General features: G+C 53.0%; 1 protein-coding gene across 1 annotated transcript in view; it reads right to left on the bottom strand.

Moving 5' to 3' along the window:
• The window catches only part of ABCA13 (ATP binding cassette subfamily A member 13), a 374,957-nt gene that overhangs the window by 96,049 nt on the left and 258,288 nt on the right, over nucleotides 1-20,620 (bottom strand). The window contains exons 48-51 of the mRNA XM_042927326.1: nucleotides 12,020-12,074; nucleotides 10,314-10,491; nucleotides 8,513-8,628; nucleotides 2,211-2,367 (exon numbers count right to left, since the gene is read on the bottom strand). Of these exons, the coding sequence (XP_042783260.1) occupies nucleotides 2,211-2,367; nucleotides 8,513-8,628; nucleotides 10,314-10,491; nucleotides 12,020-12,074 (506 nt within the window). The remainder of the gene's footprint in view (nucleotides 1-2,210; nucleotides 2,368-8,512; nucleotides 8,629-10,313; nucleotides 10,492-12,019; nucleotides 12,075-20,620) is intronic.

Raw genomic sequence — 20,620 nt, 5'->3', positions numbered from 1 at the left:
AAGAAATAAGTTACTGAAACTCTTGAGTTTTTCCTCCACTGACCTCCCTCCCCTGAAACACAGAGATTCTCCCCAGCGGGAAAGGAAGCTGTTTGAGATCGTGAGTTAGACTCAAAAGGCATTTTCTATAGAGGTCAGCTCGGGGCACCTGGGGGGCTCGGTCAGTTAAGGGTCCGACTTCGGCTCAGGTCATGATCTCACAGTTGGTGACTTCGAGCCCCCTGTTGGGCTCTGTGCTGACAGCTCAGAGCCTGGAGCCTGCTTCAGATTCTGTGTCTCCCTGTCTCTCTGCCCCTCCTTCACTCTCTTCCTCTCTCTCTCAAAACTGAAAACCCATTTAAAATTAAAAAAAAAAAATCAGCTTAAAAACTGTGATTTGGTAAAAATTACAACACCCCGATTAACATCACAGTTTAGAGGCACGATGGTTAATACAACCTGGTTCACTGCCTCGTAAGGACGATCTGAGAACCCAGTCAGCTCTGATTGATTCTATAAGAACATATGTATTGCTCTGACGCTTACAAGTGAGTATTTGAAATCACCCCTTTATGATGTTGGTTTTCTTAAATAAATAATATCCAAATAGAGCGCAAAGGGAACGAACGACCTTGGCAACACAGTAAGATCTCTCTTACTATTTGTTAACGATCGAGCGTGGCCCACTGTCCTGCAAACAACCTGTTGCGCACTGATCTCTCTCCAGATCGGCGATGCTGTTTGTAACCGGAGCTGACCTCTGTGCTGGCAGGTCACGGACACAAAGGCTCCCGACTCGTTTCCTCTCTGGGTCCAGATGATCTCGCCTCCTCCCCTTTCTTCCTGTGATCTTGTCCCCTAGGGTTCGCCCTTCCCACCAGCAGGAATGTCTCCCGAGTCCACTTTCTTTCCCACCTGACAGCTCCCGAGGACCCCCGCGAGGCCTGGGTCCTGGCAGACAGCCGGCGGGCTGGGAGGGAAGGTGTGTACTATTTCCTTTACCTTCAGTGTCCTCCTCTAGCTAAAGCCTGATCGTTGTATTAGGGTTTTGTACACAAAGGCTACACATTAGTACAGATCAGCATCAACACCTGATCTGCAAAACTGCCCCAAACAGATCGTTTCCTCCATCGAATGCATAGTGACTGTTTCCGTACTTGCTGCTTCCACGCCAACGTGGGGCAGAACACCAGGAGACAGTGTTAGCCACCCCTGGAACATCGAGGGTCTCCGCGAGCCCAGGCCCGAGGACGTGAGCCTGCCCCAATGAGGCAGGCATCAGTCCCCGACTCGCTTGAGACAGGCCAGCAGCACTGGAGGGTGAGCCCTTTCTGGACCAACTTCTCGGCTCACCGGTCAATCACACACCTGGACGCCTAAGGAATCTGAGTCCAGGCAGACAGCAGGGAGTCGGAAGGGACGGTGGAGGATGCTGGGAGCGGAAAGCAGGGAAGAAAACGACACAACTAAGTACAAACTGACATCGGTCCCCAGGGGAAGTGCAGGGGAGACCGAGGCGGGGTAAAGCAGACAAGACCCAGGCCGGCTCAGGGGGAGGAGACGGGGGGCAGGTGCATGACCGGGACACCACCAGATCCAGCTTGACGGATGGATGGAACCCAAAAAGTGACTCACTAATGTGAGCGCCTGGGGGAGAGAGGCTTCGAGACGCATCCTCTCACTGTCACACAGGGGGAAATGGAGGCCCTTCTCAGGGCACACTCGGAAAGTGACCAAACCAGGGATGTTCCGGGAACATCAGGGAAGGGGGCAGATCCACGCCCTGGTCCAGCCCTCCTGCAGTCGCAGAGCATGGTGAGTCACGGCAGTGTTCCCAACCCATAGCAAGCATGTGACCGCCCAGAGAGGAGCGCCTGACCCCTATTCCTGACACACTTGGATGGGACACGTTTCATGCCTTCATTCGCCCTTGCAAGCGCCTATCAATAATTCATCAATAAACAGAGACACGGCGGTGAACATGGGCCTGCCCTCGCTAACGCAGCAGCAGAAACTGTGTGTTTTGGGTCAGTTCTTGCCAGGCCTGAGCACGGGTCTCCTAATGGCGCACGGGTTTGGGTTAATCAGGGTCGGTCTCTCTTCCCGGTGATTAAAGACAGTGCACACTGGCACGTCGTCCTTTCCTTCCAGCTGGAAAACCAACGGCAGGGGCAGGAGCCAACACGCGTGTCCTCGGGGTGCCCCGGGCGGTGAAGCTGGCGCCCACTGACCTGAGCTTTGGAGATGATGGCCAGCAGCCTGGGCATGATGGTCATCAGCAAGGTGCAGAGCCCAAAGATGAAGTTCAGGGACACGTAGGAGATGAACGCCACGTCCGAGCTGGAGAAGATTCTGGACATCAGATACATCCATGGGAGAGTCGCATATCTAAGGAATAAAGGGAAAAATCATGTGTGTTTTCCCGTGACAAGACGGAAGCATAGACTTTGGTTGGCCTGGTGGCTTCTCACTCAGTGAACAGAGACACATTACGGTTTTGACAACAAATCCCCCTGAACACACAGCTCACTTGCGAGGCTCCAGGGAGCACTGGGTACAACGGCAGCAACACTGGGTAGGGTCAACCCCTGGGCCGCACGTGCACCTGCACCTAGGACTCCCCGACCTGGAGGAAGTCTGCGGACGTCCCCATGCCCCTCCCTCAAAGGGGCGAGCCTGGGTCTTGCTTCTTTGCTCCGATCCTCACCAGTAAAGCACAAATGGTTCCTGTTTAGGGGCGCCTGGGTGGCTCAGTCGGTTGGGCGTCCGACTTCGACTCAGGTCATGATCCCATGGTTCGTGAGTTCGAGCCCCACGTCAGGCTCTGTGCTGACAGCTCAGAGCCTGGAGCCTGCTTTGGATTCTGTGTCTCCCTCTCTCTCTGCCCCTCCCCTGCTCGCTCTCTCTCTCTCTCTCTCTCAAAAATAAATAAATATTAGAAAAAAATAATTTAAAAAATAATGATAAAATAAACCCAACCTTTCTCCCACGTCCCCACGTGCTCTTTACACGCTTGAGGCAAATGTGTCACCATTTTCTTAGCGTGATTTAGCGACTTCGCCTGAAATACTCAAGTGCCTTCTGAATGCCCGGGGTTTCCTTAATCTGTTAAGTAGCTCTGGAGAGTCTAAGACACCCAAATGGTGAGAGCTAGGCCCCACCCACCGAGGGGGCTATTAATTCCTTTTCCATAGGAATCCGTGGCATCAGAATGAGCCCTTGGGTCAAAGGACCCATCCTCATATCCCAGAAACTATAATAAATATAATAGCATACATAAAGTCATACACAGTTCCAGCAGCTTCTCGCCACGAAAATCTGCCTCAGAATTTGGGCAACGATGGAAATTATTCCAGAATGTGCAAAGTGCAAGTGAACGCTTTTAAGCAAGTGTTCTTAAACAGCTGCCGTGCCGAGGAATCAAATTATGAGTAAATAATTAAATTAAATTAGCTACCCAAGAGGTAGGTCAGGACCCCTTGGTGCTTTGAACTGTCAACACCTACCTACGAAGTAAAGCAGCAGAGACAGAAATCAAACAGCCCGTTCCCACGACACCACAACACCCTGACCGTCCCTTCTGGGGGCATAGCTCAAGTGCTGTGCTCCCTCAGGCACCTGCCTTGACAAGCACATGAAACAATAGTATCCAATGTGGGGGTTTTTTTCTTTTTTTAATTTTTTTTAGAGAGAAAGAGAGCGTGGGTGGGGGAGGGACAGAGGGAGAGGGGAGAGAGAGAGAGAGAGAGAGAGAGAGAGAGAGAATCCCAAGCAGGCTCCACGCTGTCAGCGCACAGCCTGATGTGGGGCTCAATCCCATGACTGTGAGATCATGACCTGACCTGAAATCAGGAGTTAGATGCTTAACTGACTGAGCCACCCAGGCGCCCCGGTCAAGCTTTCTCTTGACAATATTTTTTTTTAATTTTTTTTTAACGTTTATTTATTTTTGAGACAGAGAGAGACAGAGCATGAACAGGGGAGGGGCAGAGAGAGAGGGAGACACAGAATCTGAAACAGGTTCCAGGCTCTGAGTGGTCAGCACAGAGCCTGACGCGGGGCTCAAACTCACGGACCGTGAGATCATGACCTGAGCTAAAGTCGGACACTTAACCTACCGAGCCACCCAGGCGCCCCCCTCTTGACAATATTTTTGATGATGTGAGGTTTCAGAGGACTGTGGTTTTTAGAAGTTTGGTGTTTTCTCATTTTATTTTATTTAAAAATTTTTTTAAAGTTTATTTTTGAGACAGAGAGCGAGCGAGTGCGGGGAAGCAGCAGACAGAGAGGAAGACACAGAATCTGAAGCAGGCTCTGTGCTCAGCGTATAAGCCCCAACACGGGGCTCAATCTCACGACCCAAGGACCATGACCTGAGCCAAAATCAAGAGTCGGTTACTCAACCGACTGAGCCACCCGGGCGCCCCCAAAATGATTTTTATAATGGCAATGTAAGTGTTATTAACAATCTGTGAGTTAAATTTCGGGGCAGCTGTAAATAACTGCTATAAAATTCCCTCTTATGAGTGAACCGAAAATCTCTTTAAATAAACTCCTGATCCAAAGGCCAGATTCTGCAATAGTGACAAGTCGCGTTCCTTTTCCACAGGACAGCTCTCTAAGCAGCTGAAGGTGAACACGTCGGTCCTCTCACGCCTCTGCAACAAAAGGCCAGGCCCTTCTTGCTCCTCATAGGACACGGCATCCAGCCAAGTCTCTCCGTCAAATGTGCGACTGGGGTTTGGGGGCGTTGGGGTAGCAACACCTCATGGGGCATCTGACGGGACGCGGCCGGCACAAGGTGCAGCAGGATTATGTATATCGCACTCGGCCAATGTGTCATCCTCGGGAACACAATCCAGGAACATGGCTGCCTCGAGATCCCACCGGGAAGCCCAGAGCCCCCATCAGAACATGAGGGACCGGGCGCCTGGGCGGCTCAGGTGGTTAAGCGGCAGACTTCGGCTCAGGTCATGATCTCGCGGTTCGTGGGTTCGAGCCCTGCGTCGGGCTCTGCGCTCACAGCTCAGAGCCTGGAGCCTGCTTCGGATGCTGTGTCTCCCTCTCTCTCTGCCCCTCCCCTGCTTGCAGTCTCTCTTTCTCTCAAAAATAAATAAACTCAAAGAAGAAACTGAGGGACTGATCAGTTAATACTCTTCCACTGGTTCCTGCCCCATTTGAGACCGTACTCATTACATGAAGTTTCCACACCAGGTTATGTCATTTAAATATGTGACAAGGAGATCAAAGTGTTATTGAAGCAAAAAAGAAATCAGGGACAAAGACACAGACTTACACACACAAGGCCACCAGAGTCGCTACCAGACTCACTATTGCTATGCGAGCAAACAGTCTTGGGGTGTGGCTTCCGGCCAGCTGTGCACCCAACACTTTGCTTGTCCCGGTTTTTTTCCTACACGTTCATTAGTTACCTTTCAAATACTTGGTTCACATAAACATCTCTGCAGCTCCAGGATCTCTGTCTTTTTTCTTCTTTTTAAAAAAAAAGGTAAATACGGACGCCTGGGTGGCTCAGTCAGTTAAGCATCCGACTTTGGCTCAAGTCATGATCTCATGGCTTGTGAGTTCGAGCCCTGCATCAGGCTCTGTGCTGACAGCTCGAAGCCTGGAGCCTGCTTCAGATTCTGTGTCTCCCTCGCTCTCTGCCCCTCCCCCACTTGTGCTCTGTCTCTCTTCTCAAAAATAAACATTAAAAATGTAAAAAAAAAAATGGGCAGAAGTGGGGTGCCAGGGTGGCTCAGTCGGTTAAGTGTCCGACTTCAGCTCAGGTCATGATCTCACTGTCTATGGGTTCGAGCCCCATGTTGGATTCTGTGCTGACAGCTAGGAGCCTGGAGCCTCCTTCGGATTCTGTGTTTCCCTCTCTCGCTGCCCCTCCCTGACTCACACTCTGTCTCTCTCTTTCTCAAAAATAAATCAACATTAAAAAAAATTTTTTAGAAGTTAAATAGGCTTCTAGAGCCTAATTTATCTTTTGGTGAAATCTACAGCGGCTTGTGCCAATCTCTACTCTTTTATTAAATACAATATTATATCATTTTAATGGCTTTAGCATTTGCTGGGCAGGGGTCTGCTGCTCACGCTTACTGTGGAATTTATGGGGTTTTCCTCCCTGGGAAAGCCAGCCTCTCGTCCACACCACGTGAATTTTCCAAGACGTGGAACAGGCCCCCGTGGCCTGTCTTCACAATCCATTAGCGCGGAACATGCACCAAATATGTTCTTACAGTTTCCACTGTTCACAGATACTAGATTCCCTTTCTGGCATTCCTTGCCTCGTTTTGCTGCTAATTCACACCCTCCAGCTTAAATACCACGTTTTCCTGGCTAGACAGAGCCGGAAGGAAGAAAACAAGACAATTGTCACTGGGTATTTTCTTCTGTGTCTCTTTGAGACTCTGTGTACATACCTGACCCCTAATTTCTTCAGATTCCAAACCCCATGTAATTCCAAGCCCCTTTTAACACCTGCCACGTCCTCAGGCCGCAGGGTACTCTGGGGCCCAGCCTTCCCGACTCCCAGCTCCAGCTTTCCACACCTCCCTCCCTGGACAGGGGTGAGCGGACACCCCTGCCCAACCTGGGTCCTGGCAAAGAAAGAACCCCGTGTAAATGACAAGGAAACCTGCGGCCCCGGGGATGTTGCCTCAAGATCCCAGCTGGCCTCCCAGGAGTCCTTCTCCCCCGGGGTCCCCTGGCCTCCGACCCCGCCTGCTACCTTTACAGACACCCCCGTCTGAGTCCTGGATCCTTCACCCGAGTGGCAGCACCCCGGCTGGCCCGGGATGTGTGGCAAGGACCTGGGAGCGTCCCCCAGTTCCCAGGAAAATGCTGTGGCCGCACATGCGGTGACTGGTCAGGGCTCCTCCCAGGCTGGCAAAGGCACTCACGAGAGAAACAAGCTCCGAGACCACTCCTCCACGTTTCTCAGGAATTTCTAACCATTTGATCTTGTCTGTTACCTTAAACCCCACGAGCTCCGCCTTCCTGAAGCTTGAAAGTAAGGTACAGCGAGGTCTGTTTAACCACACCGTCAGGACCCACGACGATACCACCCGCTCAACGGGATCACTGCACTGAAATCAGACCATCCCCAGAGAAGCGGGAATCCCCGTACTAAGCTTTTATATCCAGGAACCCAAATTTCCCACGGACTACAGCAAACAGGAGGTTCCGTCAGCACTTTTACCCCTGACAACGAAACTGCCTCCCAATACTAGCACGGTTCTCGCTGGGACAATGGGCCCCAAATTCATTAACTGGGGCCTCTTGCCACCCACTGTGAGCTTTCTATCAACTGTCTACTCTTCCCGGCACAGAATTGAAGCTCTACACTGAAGAAGACAAGGTGTAGAGGGAGTGATTAATTACTCCTCCCAAGGCCACAGAGTTAGTGGCCATATCAATCTTCCCAGAAAGGTCTGTCTGTCTGTCCTGTCTGTCTCTCTCTCTCTCTCTCCCAGCCAGCTATCCATCCATCCAGTCAGCTAACAATGACATATCCTTGTTGACGATGAACTCCGTCCGCAAATAAATGCTTTGGGCCCGACTGTGATGTGTGTAAACTCATTTTACTTGTCATCTTGGGCGGAAATAAAGCAGAATGCGTTGTCTTCACAAATCATTAGGCTCGAATTATAATGAATTAGCGTGTTCATCACTTTCCCTGCTCTCAGCAAGGATCTCTCACATGCTCAGCCCGGATCTAGACACATGCCCAACGTGTAAGAAGAGACATAATTAGATATTCTTGATACTAGGCGGGTATAATTTGGGGAGCCCTAGCAAAGATCCTGGATAAAGATAAAAAGGAACGCTCCGGGGGCGCCTGGGTGGCTCAGTCGGTTAAGCGTCTGGCTCGCAGTTTCGGCTCAGGTCGTGGTCTCACGGCTCATGGGATCGAGGCCCGCGTGGGGCTCTGTGCTGACAGCACAGAGCCTGCTTGGGGTTCTCTCTCTCTTCCTCTCTCTCTGCCCCTCCCCCTGCACATGCTCTCTCTCTCTCAAAATGAATAAAGTTTAAAAAGAAAATAAGAAGTCTGTCAAGTGACTTTTCCGCTTTTGCTGCTTTTCCTCTGAGAAAAGTGATATAGGTAGACAGCACATTTCCAGACCGCTAACGTCGCGGGAGAGGGAAAAACGTGCCAGACGGGAGGCTTCGTGGGAGACACTCCTGTGAAAGGCAATTTTGGAGCTAGGTGGATTCTGTGTCTGAGCTCCAGATGAATGTCAGAGCGAGAGTAACCGAGAATCCACTTCCAACCGCCTGAGCGTGGCCGACGGCTGGGGGGCCGTGCGGCAACAGCCCACGCCACCCCCGTCCCAGCCGGGCCGCCCACGGGGTGCTCCTCCCCCTGCTCCAGTCCCTCTGCCGTGCGTCCCCACCAGAAGCACCGTAATTGCTTGAAAAGAGAGAAAATCATGAAGCCGACAGCGGGTTGCAAGCCATCCCAGGGGGCTTTCTCTTCCAGAAAACAAACCGTAATTCTGCAGCCGCGTCTCTCGTCACATACCCGAAAAGCCCCAGCAGGAGGGCCGTGGCTGCCAAGTTCTTGCGGAACGTGAACGCCGTCAGCCGGAAGGCGACAATGACGGTGACGCACAGGCCCACGGAAACCAGGTAAAAGATCTGGGGAAACAAGAAAAAAGGGGTGGCGTCTTGACCGGTCTGTAAAGTGGGGTTCGCCCCCAGGAATCACAGTCCCGGCAGGACTGTGTCCCCACTGTGTCCCCACCCCCCACACATATGCTGAAGCTCTGGGATGTCCAGAAGGGACTGTATCCAAAGACGTGCCTCGAAAGGGGCAATGAAGGTACAGGAGGTCCCTGCAGACACCCTGATCCGACATGACTGGTGTCCTTATAAGAACAGGACACATGGAGGGATGACCACGTAGGACACGGGGAGGGAGCACCACCCACGCGCCCGGGACAGACGCCTTGGGAGGAGCTGGCCCGACCACGCCTGGATCTCAGACTTCAGGCTCCAGCACCTGGACAGACAGACTGCCCGTCGGGGGTCTGCTGGAAACTACTGCAGCCTCTGCCCCCTGCCCCCCTCGGGACGGGTCCGGGAACCCAGACACCTTCCAGGACACGTGGTTTCTTCCCACACCTGGACTTGAGGACAGTAAGGCAGAGGCCGCCTTACAGACCCCTCCCGGGGGCCCCCACACTGATCAGAGTGGCCCAGGAAGGGCCACACGCCTGCTGCTCTCCTCCTGGAGCCCCTCCCAGAGCCTTTTCTCACACCATCCACCGGGCTGCCTCCTCCCTCTCAGAGCTCAGCTCCCACGCTGTCCCCCCGAGAGTCCTTTCCCAGCCTCCTGATCTAAGTCACCCTCTCAATAACTCTAGTCCCAAGCCACCCGGATCTTGCGTGTCGGTTTGTTTGTTTCCTGCTTCCCCTGGTGAGAATACAGTCTCCAGAGGGGCGGAGAACTTCTCTGCCTTGGTCACGGCTTTATCCCCAGCACCAGGAACACTCCCTGCCCCGGTGAGGACCCCTAACTACCCACTAAATGAGCGATTTAATCCATGTAACAGGCAGGAAACAATCGGAAGAAGATGGGGCACAGTCACCCAGGAAGAAAGCCCTCCTCCCTGCCCTTGAGCCCCAAGGCAGGCATCGCAGGGCAGAAACACACTGAGCGGCAGGGACAAGGGGATAATCAGGTAAGGGCTGCAGAAAAGCGGAGAAGGACTGTTGGGGTCCGGGAGACACCCGCCCCCACCTCACACGCTCTTCTCCTCCGGGACGCCTACTCCTCCTCCCCCCGGAAAGCTGCGGTCACGAGGACAAGCTATTGCTTTCCTACGAGGAGGACCTTGAATCCAGATAAATGCCTGCAGGCCTGGGGGACAAAGGGCACCAGTGCTGTCCTCCGGACGGAAGACAGTGACCTGGAGGGCGGAACACCTGGAGAACACATCAGGCTGTGGTCGGGGTGGGGGGTGGGGGGTGGGGGTCACGTGCATGTGGACGGTGGGTCAGTTCTAATGCTTTTTATCACCTCCCCTTCCAGCCCCTTGAAAAGAGCACATCACAGAGGATTATGATCTCATCTTCCGGGTAGGAGACTCTGCATTCGCGGGCAGGTCCGTGAGTTCCCAGAGCTCCCGTGTGCGGCTGGTTGGTCCTCTTTCTCAGGAAGCCATCCGCCCCGGATGACAGACGGACACTGGACCTGAACCATTCTTACCAACGCAATGACCCGTTCTTCTGTGGACAGTCTGCAGCGGGGGTCTCCTAACACACGCACACGCACACAGCCCTGGCATACAGGCACGCAGCACGCCGTTCCCAGTTCCTACCATGTCATACAGGAAGTTAGCGAGCCAGTACGTCCTGTAGCCGAGGCCACTTATGTGCTGCAGCCTCTTGGCTCCGGTCACCCTGTCCCTCACCACGGAGCTACCGATGGACGCCGACAGGATGGAGAAGCCCAGCACAACGCAGAGGGCGACGCCACACTGACGGATGCTCTCCATGCTGCGGGCACAACACAACAGCTCGTCAGGGTCACAGGAAGGGCACACGTCTTCTTTCCCTTGGTGACAACCAGTGATGAGGGGGAGAGCACTGAAAACCACTAACCAGGAAGTTAAGGGGCATAGGGCACGCTGGCTAAGCACGAGAACTCTGCCCCTGAGTCCGCTCAACGGCCCTTTGAGGAGGTGTGGGCGATGCTCCCAGCTTCTAGAAGGCACAACTGAAGGGTGCAAAGTGAGGGGACATTTCAGAGTCTGCCCATCTTGGAGTTCACTCTAGACTAAAATGATAAACTTCCGCAGCGTGGCGTCCACAGGGAGCTGTGGCCTCCGGCCACGCCAGAACCACATGCATCTGTATGCTGGGACACCTGCAGGGGCGGGGAGGGGGCATTAGCTGTGGATCCACAGGTGGCTGGCCCATCTCTGAATTTTGTCTCTCAAAATATCAAAACAATTTTGTAACAGAGAGAGGTGTAGTAATAATTGTGATAACACACACAGTGTACTTTCTTGGTCATTTTTTAACTGGACTGACCCCTCCCTAGCCACAATCAGCACACGCAGGTGGCCGACGGAAAGACACGGCTCATTGCAAAGTGTCCACTGTGTGGCATCTTCTCTCACCCAACGAGCCCACAGCTACACTTGTGGCCGGTGTCAGCTGCACCACGGGGAAGGGAGAGAGGAAAGGAGAAGACAGGAAGAAGCATCCCAGCTTCTAGGAGGGAACGGGAACTAACACTTCGCTCTGAACGGGGAGATGAGTGGCTTTATCACCACCCGTGACTCCATGTGTCTGTGAGCAAAGTCTGGCATGGGGAACTCTCCAGAAGGCCTCACTATGCTCACTACACGAACACCGTGTTTAAGACTTACCCCAAGTGGGGCGCCTGGGTGTTTCAATGGCTGAACATCCGACTTCAGCTCAGGTCATGATCTCGAGGTTTGTGAGTTCGAGCCCCGCGTTGGACTCTGTGCTGACAGCTCAGAGCCTGGAGCCTACTTAGGATTCTGTGTCTCCCTCTCTGCCCCTTCCCCACTCATATTCTCTCTCTCTCTCTCTCTCTCTCTCTCTCTGTCTCTCTCAAAAATAAATAAACTCTAAAAACATTTTTTAAAAAAAGACTGTACCCCAAGTGCTTAGCTGGCTCAGTCAGTGGAGCGTGTGAGCCTTGATCACGGGGTTGTGAATTCGAGCCCCACATTGTGGGTAGAAAGGACTTAAAAAAACAAAATCTTTTTTAAAAAAAAGCCATTCTACCCCAAAAAAGTGTCTGGAAGATGTGGGGCCCCTGAACTTCAGGAAGTTCACTCCCTTAGACAATTTTGACTTAGAAAAACTGGGGTGTAGGATAAGCTCATGTTTTAAACTCGGTCAGTGCACATTCCCTTCTTAACACTCATTTTCTTTACACTTTGCAAAGAAGCGCCCAGGCCAGCACCACTCCGCACAAATGCAGCAGGCCGGCACCCTGGAGCCACCCCAAGACTCTGTTCTGCCCTCACCCAGTGGTCCCGAGACTCACATCTTGTCCTCGTTCATCAAGGCCCCTCCATACGGGTGGCTGTACAGAGTCACTCCTGTGAAGGAAAAATGGAGAGGTGAGCCCTCTGCCCGCACGGTGAGCAGACCCCATGCCCAGGAGGCGCTTCCTGTCCGCTCGGTCCAGGCGTGACCCACGGGGACCCAGAAGGGCAAATGCACTGTGCATCCTGGCCAGGGCGGGGACCCTGCAGTCCTGTTGTCAGAAACAACCAGCACGTTCAGGACGTGCCTCGCACAGCAGGCGCGGGGCTGACGTTTTATGGTCCAATCCTTATAAGCATCCCTGTGGCGGAAATGATACATTAGCCACATTTTGTGGGGGTGGAGGAACGGACTCAGAAAGACTAAATTACAACAGGCAAGGGGATTATCCGATGGAACCAGGGCAATAATCAAAACTTCCCCTCTCGACCAAGCCACGTCTAGACAGAGCGAAAACCGAACCGTCTCAATGGCCCAGCTGCGTGCGTGGAACCCCTTCTTCGGTTTTTCATCGTTCGACTTCCGGGGGCTTGTGCGTTAGTGTAGACAACAGCCAACATGGAGAAATCGCCACCAACTTCTCAGTTTTAAGGATCTTACCATAAAGGCTGCTCGTGTCGTCACACGGCCTTCCCTACCCCAGCCGATGGCAGCCCGTTGGGTACCCAGGACTCCGGAACTTGAGGCAAAGGACTTGTGTTTCACCTTATTGTCCAACGTGAGCCAGTCGGTTTCCCTCCTCTGATTGGCTGTTTCAAATGCCCGCAGCTACATGTGTGGGGGCCACCTCCACGGGCACGGTTCCTGGGCAGCCTGTGTTCCTCTTCCCTTTGGGCTCCCTTAATGAAGCCCATTATCGTGTTTTGCATTCTCTTACGGCAGCATATTAAATCCTTCCAGAAACACCGCAGGGGTAGGAGTAAACATAAATAAATTAAAAGGTACAAAACTGAAAATCGCTACAGTTCTCCAAACACCCCACGGCTTTGCCACCAAAGAGTCCTGACTTCCATTCACGGGCCACCTGCTCCCCCCTCCGGTGATGCCAGCTTTTCCCCATCCGTTGTGGACTCAGCCACAGGCCGAAGCAACTTCTTTCACAGCAGAAAGAATGGTGGAGCCTCCTGGTTCAGCAAGCCCACTGTGCAGTGTTCCAGAATGATTTCTTTGACTTTAAATTACTATCTTCCAGATGTTCTGCTGGGGGCTCGCACTGTGTGTGCCGAATGCCGGCCGTGCGGTTTCCTAGATCGCATCATGCACTGGATTTATTTACACGTGTGTCCTGAACAGAGTTGTGTGGTCTTGGCTCCCTGCCTGTCTGGACCCGTAACACCTGTTTTCCTCCCATCTGTCTCTTTCCCTGAGCTTAGCGTCACCCCTCCTCACAGTACGTGCCAGCCCCACACCCTCTAGCTCGCGGGCGGCCCTGCTCATGCTGTGCAGGGACAGACACCGTCAGCAGGCTGTGCAGAGGCTTACAAAACTGTGGGGCCCTCCCAGACGCGGCAAGTGTCCCGCTGGGTGCTGGGAGTGGGAGGCGCGTGTATTCAGTGCTTCGTGTGGCTCCTGGCTGCGCACAGGAATGAGAGCTTTCTAGATCAGACAGCATGCAGAGAAACGCGGTTAGCTGACGAGGGCTTGGGAAGCGGATGCTTCTAGAAATATGGGAGGATCTTGGACTCGATGAACCTGAAGATACACACACACACACACACACACACACACACACACACACTTGGGCAAGACACAGCATGACGCACTTTCTGACAGCTAAAGAACCGCCACGAGGCAAGGAAACGAACTCGGTCCATAATGTTCTGGAGGATAGATTTTGTCCAAGGAGCCAGGTTCAAAACATATAGCAAATCACATGACTAGAGGGCTGGCGCGGCGGTCCCGCTGACCTCTGCGGCTTCCGGGGAAGAGGGCACGGGGGTGTGCGTCCGCCCCAGACCGTGAGGCTGGCCCTGACGATTTGCACGCTTCTCATGAACACGAGTCGTACGCGCAGTGCCGTCCTGATGCCGTGAGCCGTTCTGGTGACCTGTCGGAGCGGATGGGGTCCTGGGGCCCCTCAAAGTTACAGCCAGCCGGTCAGAGGGAGGGGAGGCCCGGGACCCTGGGGGTGTAGCTGGTATCTGAAGGCCACCGCCCCGTGGGGTCTGCGCTCCCTTGCAGGTGGTTAGTACCAGGACTGAACCGCAGTTCTCCTACTTGGGATGAAGCAGGATCCCGCTCCTGGAGCTCGATTTCCCTCCTCGTCTGGGAGAAACGCAGGCCCAGCCAGGAGTCCCCAGCTCATCCAGGACCATTAATGTCCCCATCCTGCCCCCAGTCACCAGACTCAAACTTACATCATCCTAACCAAGTCTCCCGTCACCCCCCGCGACACATCCGAGAAGGTGTCAGGGTCTCCCCTTCCACGCCCCCCCCCCACACCACACATCACACCCCCACTCTGGACCACGGGACATGCACACCTCTCCCCAGCATCCCACCCTTCCCCACCAGCAGCTCCAGAGGATTTCCAAGGAGAAACATAAAGGAAACACAGAGTCGCTATTTTTTTTTTACCTGGACATAAGACACCTGCCTTTACAGTAAAGTCCAAAGTCTCATGTTATCCGATTCCCCCACCATTCCCAGGGGACACACAGGATGGCCACCACCGTGTCCTCAGCTACAAGTGTTTCCCCTCTTCTTACACAGAGGCTCCGACTTAATGCAAGTTCTCTGATGGTACGACAGTGACGTGCATACATGTTCTCTTGAACAGAGATCTCTTCCCGCGCTGGTGACACTCGCTAGGACCTGAGCGGCTCCCAGGCAGCCGTGTGGTCACAAGGGTCAGCAACCGAGGCCCTGACCACCCTTCTGCTCCCACACAGCCGCTCGGCTTCTCACCTTCAGGTCTGAGTTCAACCAGTTTCATGAGACATTCTGCAGCTTATTATAAAACAGGCTTTGTGAGAAGAGCGTTTTACCCGCCTGTAGGCTCGTGTAGGTGTTCCCAGCACGTTTAACACGAGCCAGGCTCAGCCGTCATGTCTGGGACGGTGGGTGTGTCAAATTCACCTTCTGCTTATGATGTTTTCGACTTCAGATGAGTTTATCGGGACAAAACCCCCTTGAAAGTGGAGGAAGGTCTGCGCTTCTCTGCCCAGCCCCCCTCCCTTCTCGCAGAGGCTTCCTGAAGATGCTAATTTGGGAGCACCTTCCCGCAGAGGTGGGGCTGCAGGGGGAAGAGAAGGCGGTCCTCACGCCCTGAGCCCTTCCATACTTGTGATCAGAGAGGAGGGGCTGGCATCCGAAGTAGATGAAAACCCTCCAGAGGCTCCGTGCTGTCCGTCCTTCAGGCCGCAGGGCACCTGTGTGAGCAGCCCTGTCACATCCGTGTGAGGACGCCCGTCTGCATCTCCTTCACATCCGCAGAGCCACGGCGCAGTCACCGGAAACGCCCTCCCGCGTCAGGCAGCCTGTGCCGGAGCTGGGGTTCCAGACTCCGGCTGCAGGGGCCGCCCCTATTTTCTCCCCTCCCTTCCGCAGATGCTTCCGATTTTCCAAGGAATGTCTGTGTGCAGAAGGAGGGGGACGAGGCCGCAGGTCCAAAGTCCCCACCTTGCTCCTTCTACCGTGTAAAGCTGCCAGCGTTTTGGGGGTGTGTTCAATTATAAAATGTTAAACTACCACGGTCGGGTTCTTATTTTGATCGGGTTGCGTGAACATCTTTTCTTAACTTCAAACTGTTGGGTCATTGCCGGGAGATCAAAAACTACCCTAATATTGGCTTTCTGTCCTCCCGTTCCTCTGTTACGAATACACTGCCCTTCATGGTCGCACATACCTTGGACCTGTCATCCTTCCCTGGCTTTAATCGAGGAGGCGGGAATACACCTAGCCCCCGACCCACAGACGGAACGAGCGACGGCTCCTGTGCTCAGCAGTCCTGATGTGCCAGACCCACGGCCAGACGTTTTCAGGACACAGTCTCTCACTGGGTAATTGGGCGATGAGCTCTGCGATGCACAACCCAGCAGAGTGCGCAGGAAGATCCTTGTGAGTCAGCTTGCAGCCTTCAGGAACCGGAGTCCCCTCCGGGGAAATGGCGCCCCGAGAAGCCTCCCGGCGCGGACACACCCTTGACTTCCAGAAGCCGAAACAGGAGCACACGACTGTGGCAACTGTCCCCAGCAGGTGACCTGTTCCTGACAGAGGCGGGACCACTAAGTCGCCTCCCAGCACACAAGCCACCGGGACCCTTCCCTGTGCAAGGGACACACTGGGTGCCACAAACACGCTAACACAGAACGAGAATCCCACCGGGGCAGCAGGGGACAATCGGGAGCACTTCACCAACGGGCCGCAGGAGAGGAGCCGTCGCGTCAGCCGTCCTGCCCTGTCAATCTGTCCTGTTCTGGAAGCTGAGCCTCGCAGGCTCTGCCCACCTGGCTCTGAGAAGGACCAGGCTACGCCAGCCCCCACCCTCCGGGCCCTCCCCCTCAGTGATTCAGAGGGGTCACAGCTTCTCATCCAGTGCTAGCTTCCAAGAGTCCTACAATTTACATATTTTACATATGGTAAATATTTAAATACAATCTTTTGAAGAGCACACAGGCTGCCTCCTCGCCCGGCAGGGAGCCCCAACAGCCAGAAGGCAGCCAGTGCTCCTGGCACAACGGTCCTGGGGAAAAAAAAATTTAATGTTTATTGCTTTTTGAGAGAAAGAGACAGAGACAGAGACAGAGCGCGAGCAGGGAAGGGGCAGAGAGAGAGGGAGACACAGAATCCCAAGCAGGCTCCAGGCTCCGAGCTGTCAGCACAGAGCCCGATGCGGGGCTCAAACCCACCGACTATGAGATCATAACCTGAGCTGAAGTTAGACACTTCACCGACTGAGCCACCCAGGTGCCCCTTTAATTTTTTTGAGTTTATTTACTTGCAGAGAGAGAGAGACAGGGCTTGAGCAGAGAAGGGGCAAAGAGAGAGGGAGACACAGAATCCGAAGCAGGCTCCAGGCTCTGAGCTGTCAGCACAGAGCCCTATGCGGGGCTGAAACCCACAAGATCATGACCTGAGCCAAAGTCGGACGCTTCACCGACTGAGCCACCCAGGTGCCCCTTTAATTTTTTAAGTTTATTTACTTTGAGAGAGAGAGAGAAAGCGCATGGGCAAGGGAGGGGCAGAGAGAGAAAGAAAGAGAGAGAGGACCCCAAGCAGCTCACAAGCTGTCAGCGCAGAGCCTGATGCAGAACTCAAACTCATGAACCGTGAGATCATGACCTGAGCTGAAACCAAGAGTCAGACTCTTAACCGACTGAGCCACCCAGGCGACCACAGGCACCTCTTTAAAAGGCCGCCATCCCCCAAATCTCCACCATGAAAGTGAGAAACGCTCTTTGAAAAGCAAGATCCGGAGGAAGGGCCGTGCAGCGCGGTGCTCCAGAAGGAAGCCATCAGATGAGCAGGAGAACCCCTCAACTTGCTTTCCGAGGCTTGAGCCCCACTGGGGTCTTCTCACCAGTTTAGGTAAGAGGACAGCACATTAGTGTCAGACCGGAACCAACAACGTTCTGGTTTTGTTCTGCTCTGGGGTATGGGAATCCGGGCACCAACCACAATGGTGGGTTGGCTGGGATTTAACACCTCCTTTCAACAAGCCCCCCCCACCCCCGCCATGCAGAGTCCCTGGTGCCCAGCGGGGACACACAGGAGGTGTGTGTCCCAGGAGGTCAAAGAGGAGGCGGCCCCAAGGAGGGAGCAGGTGGGGAGTGAGCCCCGCCCCCTCCCGAAGGACCCTGCCAATGACACAGGTACCCTGTGCAGTGTGAGCAGCCCCTTGGCCGCAGACAGAAGCAGTGGGGGGAGGGGGTGCCCAGCAGGAACCCCGGCGGCTCTTTGGTTTACAAACGCTGCTAATTTTCACAATTTGCTAGCTTGCAATCCGCTGTCACTACATTCTGTAGGAGAGGCTCTGTGGGATCAAACGGATTTCAAATCCAAAAGAACGTCTCTCTACACGCGTGCTGAGATTTTGCTTGTGTTTTGCAAAAAGCGGGAGAGACCAAGAGTAAGTGAGGGTCACATGTGTGTCCATTTTCTCAAAAATGAAAGCGCCATCAGAGGAAAGGACAGAGTAGGCAGCCCTGTACCTCCCGCGGGTCCCGAGTTTCCCCAGACCCCGGAACGAGAGGCACAGGCGCGTGCATGACCGCTCGCCCTCCGCTACCTTCTCAGCTCTGCCAGCTGCTCCTTAAAACAGTAACTACAGAAATCAGAGCTCCTTGGGGCGCCTGGGGGGCTCACTCAGGTGAGCGTCTGACTTGAGCTCAGATCTCACGGTTTGTGGGTTCGAGCCCCACGTGGGGCTCTGTGCTGACAGCTTGGAGCCTGGAGCCTGCTTCGGATTCTGTGTCTCCCTCTCTCTCTCTGTCCCTCCCCTGCTTGTGCTTTGTCTGTCTCTCTATCTCAAATATAAACATTAAAAAAAAATTTTTTTAAGCAATCAGAGCTCCTCCTGCATACCCACAGACACAGGGCAGGGACTTGACTGTCTCGCAGATGGGCCCCTTCCCCCTCCAGGACAGGGCTTGACTTAGAGATGGGGCATCTTGAGGCATGGGAGGCAGGCACAGGGAAGGAAACCGAGGCAGAGGGAAGTTCTATCGACTTATCTAAGGCCAAACACAGCAGAGCGAGACCTACAACCCTGATTTTCTGGATCCCAGCTTATCCATTTTACGTGCAACTAGAAAAACCATTTGCAGCCTTTGATGTTCTCCTTGCAAAAACCACATTATCGCAATGGACAATCTCCATAATCGGGCGGTGATTCCCATCGTATCATGTGCGTTCAGAACAGCCTTGTGATGGGATCCGGGGCTGATGATGCTGGTGAGGAGTCCATGGTGAGGGGTCTGGGCTCTTCAAGGAAGGGACAGTGGTTTCAGCCCCCGAGGAGAGGGGCTCTCATGCATCGCAATCAAAGGTTCCCAGAAGGAGGTTTCAACATGTAAATTCTGAATACGCTTGATTTTTCTTCGTTTGATTACTCTTATCATTTATGTTTCAGCTTCTCCACGAGCTGGCCCACGGCCACATACCAATATATAACATCAGCTCCCTCATTTAGTATTCTCACCATGCCTTCCAGACTCTGTATATCTGTCATTTGTAAAAACGCACATCTGTGCTTTTGTCTCGTATCCACTCTGACAAAAGATGCTTGTCTCCAATTCAACAGTCACTGCTGGGTCCCTTCCTCTTATAAAACGGACATCTCTGTGCGCATTCACACCCAGATGTCTGTAAGCGTCTCCAGCAGAAGAACAGAGCTGCCTTCGCATCGATATATGCACAAAGGACTGTTTTCTTTCAGTTAATTTGCTGTGAGCCATCGGCGCGGGGTGGGGGGGAGGTTGGGGGGGGGGAGCATGAAGGAAAAAATGTTCGTTCGGTCCAACGGAGTATTAAGAGAAACGTATGCAATTTCCAAGAGCTGTTTCAATGGCTTTCTCTCTGTCTTCCTCCTCTTAATCTCTCCTGGAAAAAAGACTCTTTTTCCCCTCAATATTGAGGTTAATTATTACTCTTCCCAAGGAATAAATAGATGCCAACTGTAAAAAGTTTTAAAATAAAGAGTAAAATTAAATCCTAACCTACTTTGAAACCAGCCAGAGGGAATCATTGTTTGCACATTGATATTAATTATTTCTAAATGTCCAAGGTTTTCTCGACATACACTTGTCACTATCGAATTATGTTTCCCATTCTTCATCTTCGAATCCATCGATCATTCTCGACCTTCAAGTAATGTTTTCATCACACACACGCCAACACCTGCACCTGTGTGATCCCCTGGAACCAATGTCCACCAGGTTCTTTGATTCGTTCTGTGGATTCAATGTTTTCATGATCTTACTTTTGGTTAATCTCTCACATGACTGTCCTTCGGCATTCTTTTTTATTAGGAATATATCTACAACTTGTTGGGATAAGCGCTGGGTGCTGTACGTAAGCCAATTTGACAATAAATTATATTCATAAAAAAAGAATATATCTACAGCATGTTTTTTGAGCCACGTCCAACATAAGTGTATCTTTGAGGCTTGTTTACTTTAAGACAACATCTCCATTAGGTACAGAATTGAGGGTGTGCCTTTATTTTTCTTTCCGTGTTCCATAGGCAGTATTCTCTTACCCTCTGGCTTTTGAGGTTGTGATTAAAAAGTAAGAGACCAGGTTCTGGTTTCTCTAAGATGGGTTAGCCTCCGTCTTGCCAGGTCCCCTCCCTTACGAGGACCCAGACATCACACACCAGCTGGAAAGAAGGCGGCAGGTGTCTGGGGCCCTCGGGACGTGGGGAACAGCGTGGCAGGTGGCAGTGAACTTCCTGGTGTCCTTGCAGCTTCCCATGTATCCCAGACAAGCCACTACAGAAGCCTGCAAAACGGGAACCATCAGGAGCAGTAGAATGTGACAGCCACACATGTCTACCCAGAACCACTGCTGAGGAAACTAGATGGAGGGATACACTGAGGACAGCGCAAATAAATCAAAACAGAATCCCGAAAAGCTGATCAAGCCTCTCAAAGGGAAG

The sequence above is a fragment of the Panthera leo genome, chromosome A2 (genome assembly GCF_018350215.1).
Source record: "Panthera leo isolate Ple1 chromosome A2, P.leo_Ple1_pat1.1, whole genome shotgun sequence".
Taxonomy (NCBI): Eukaryota; Metazoa; Chordata; class Mammalia; order Carnivora; family Felidae; genus Panthera; species Panthera leo.
This window is presented reverse-complemented; position numbering and strand designations above follow the sequence as displayed.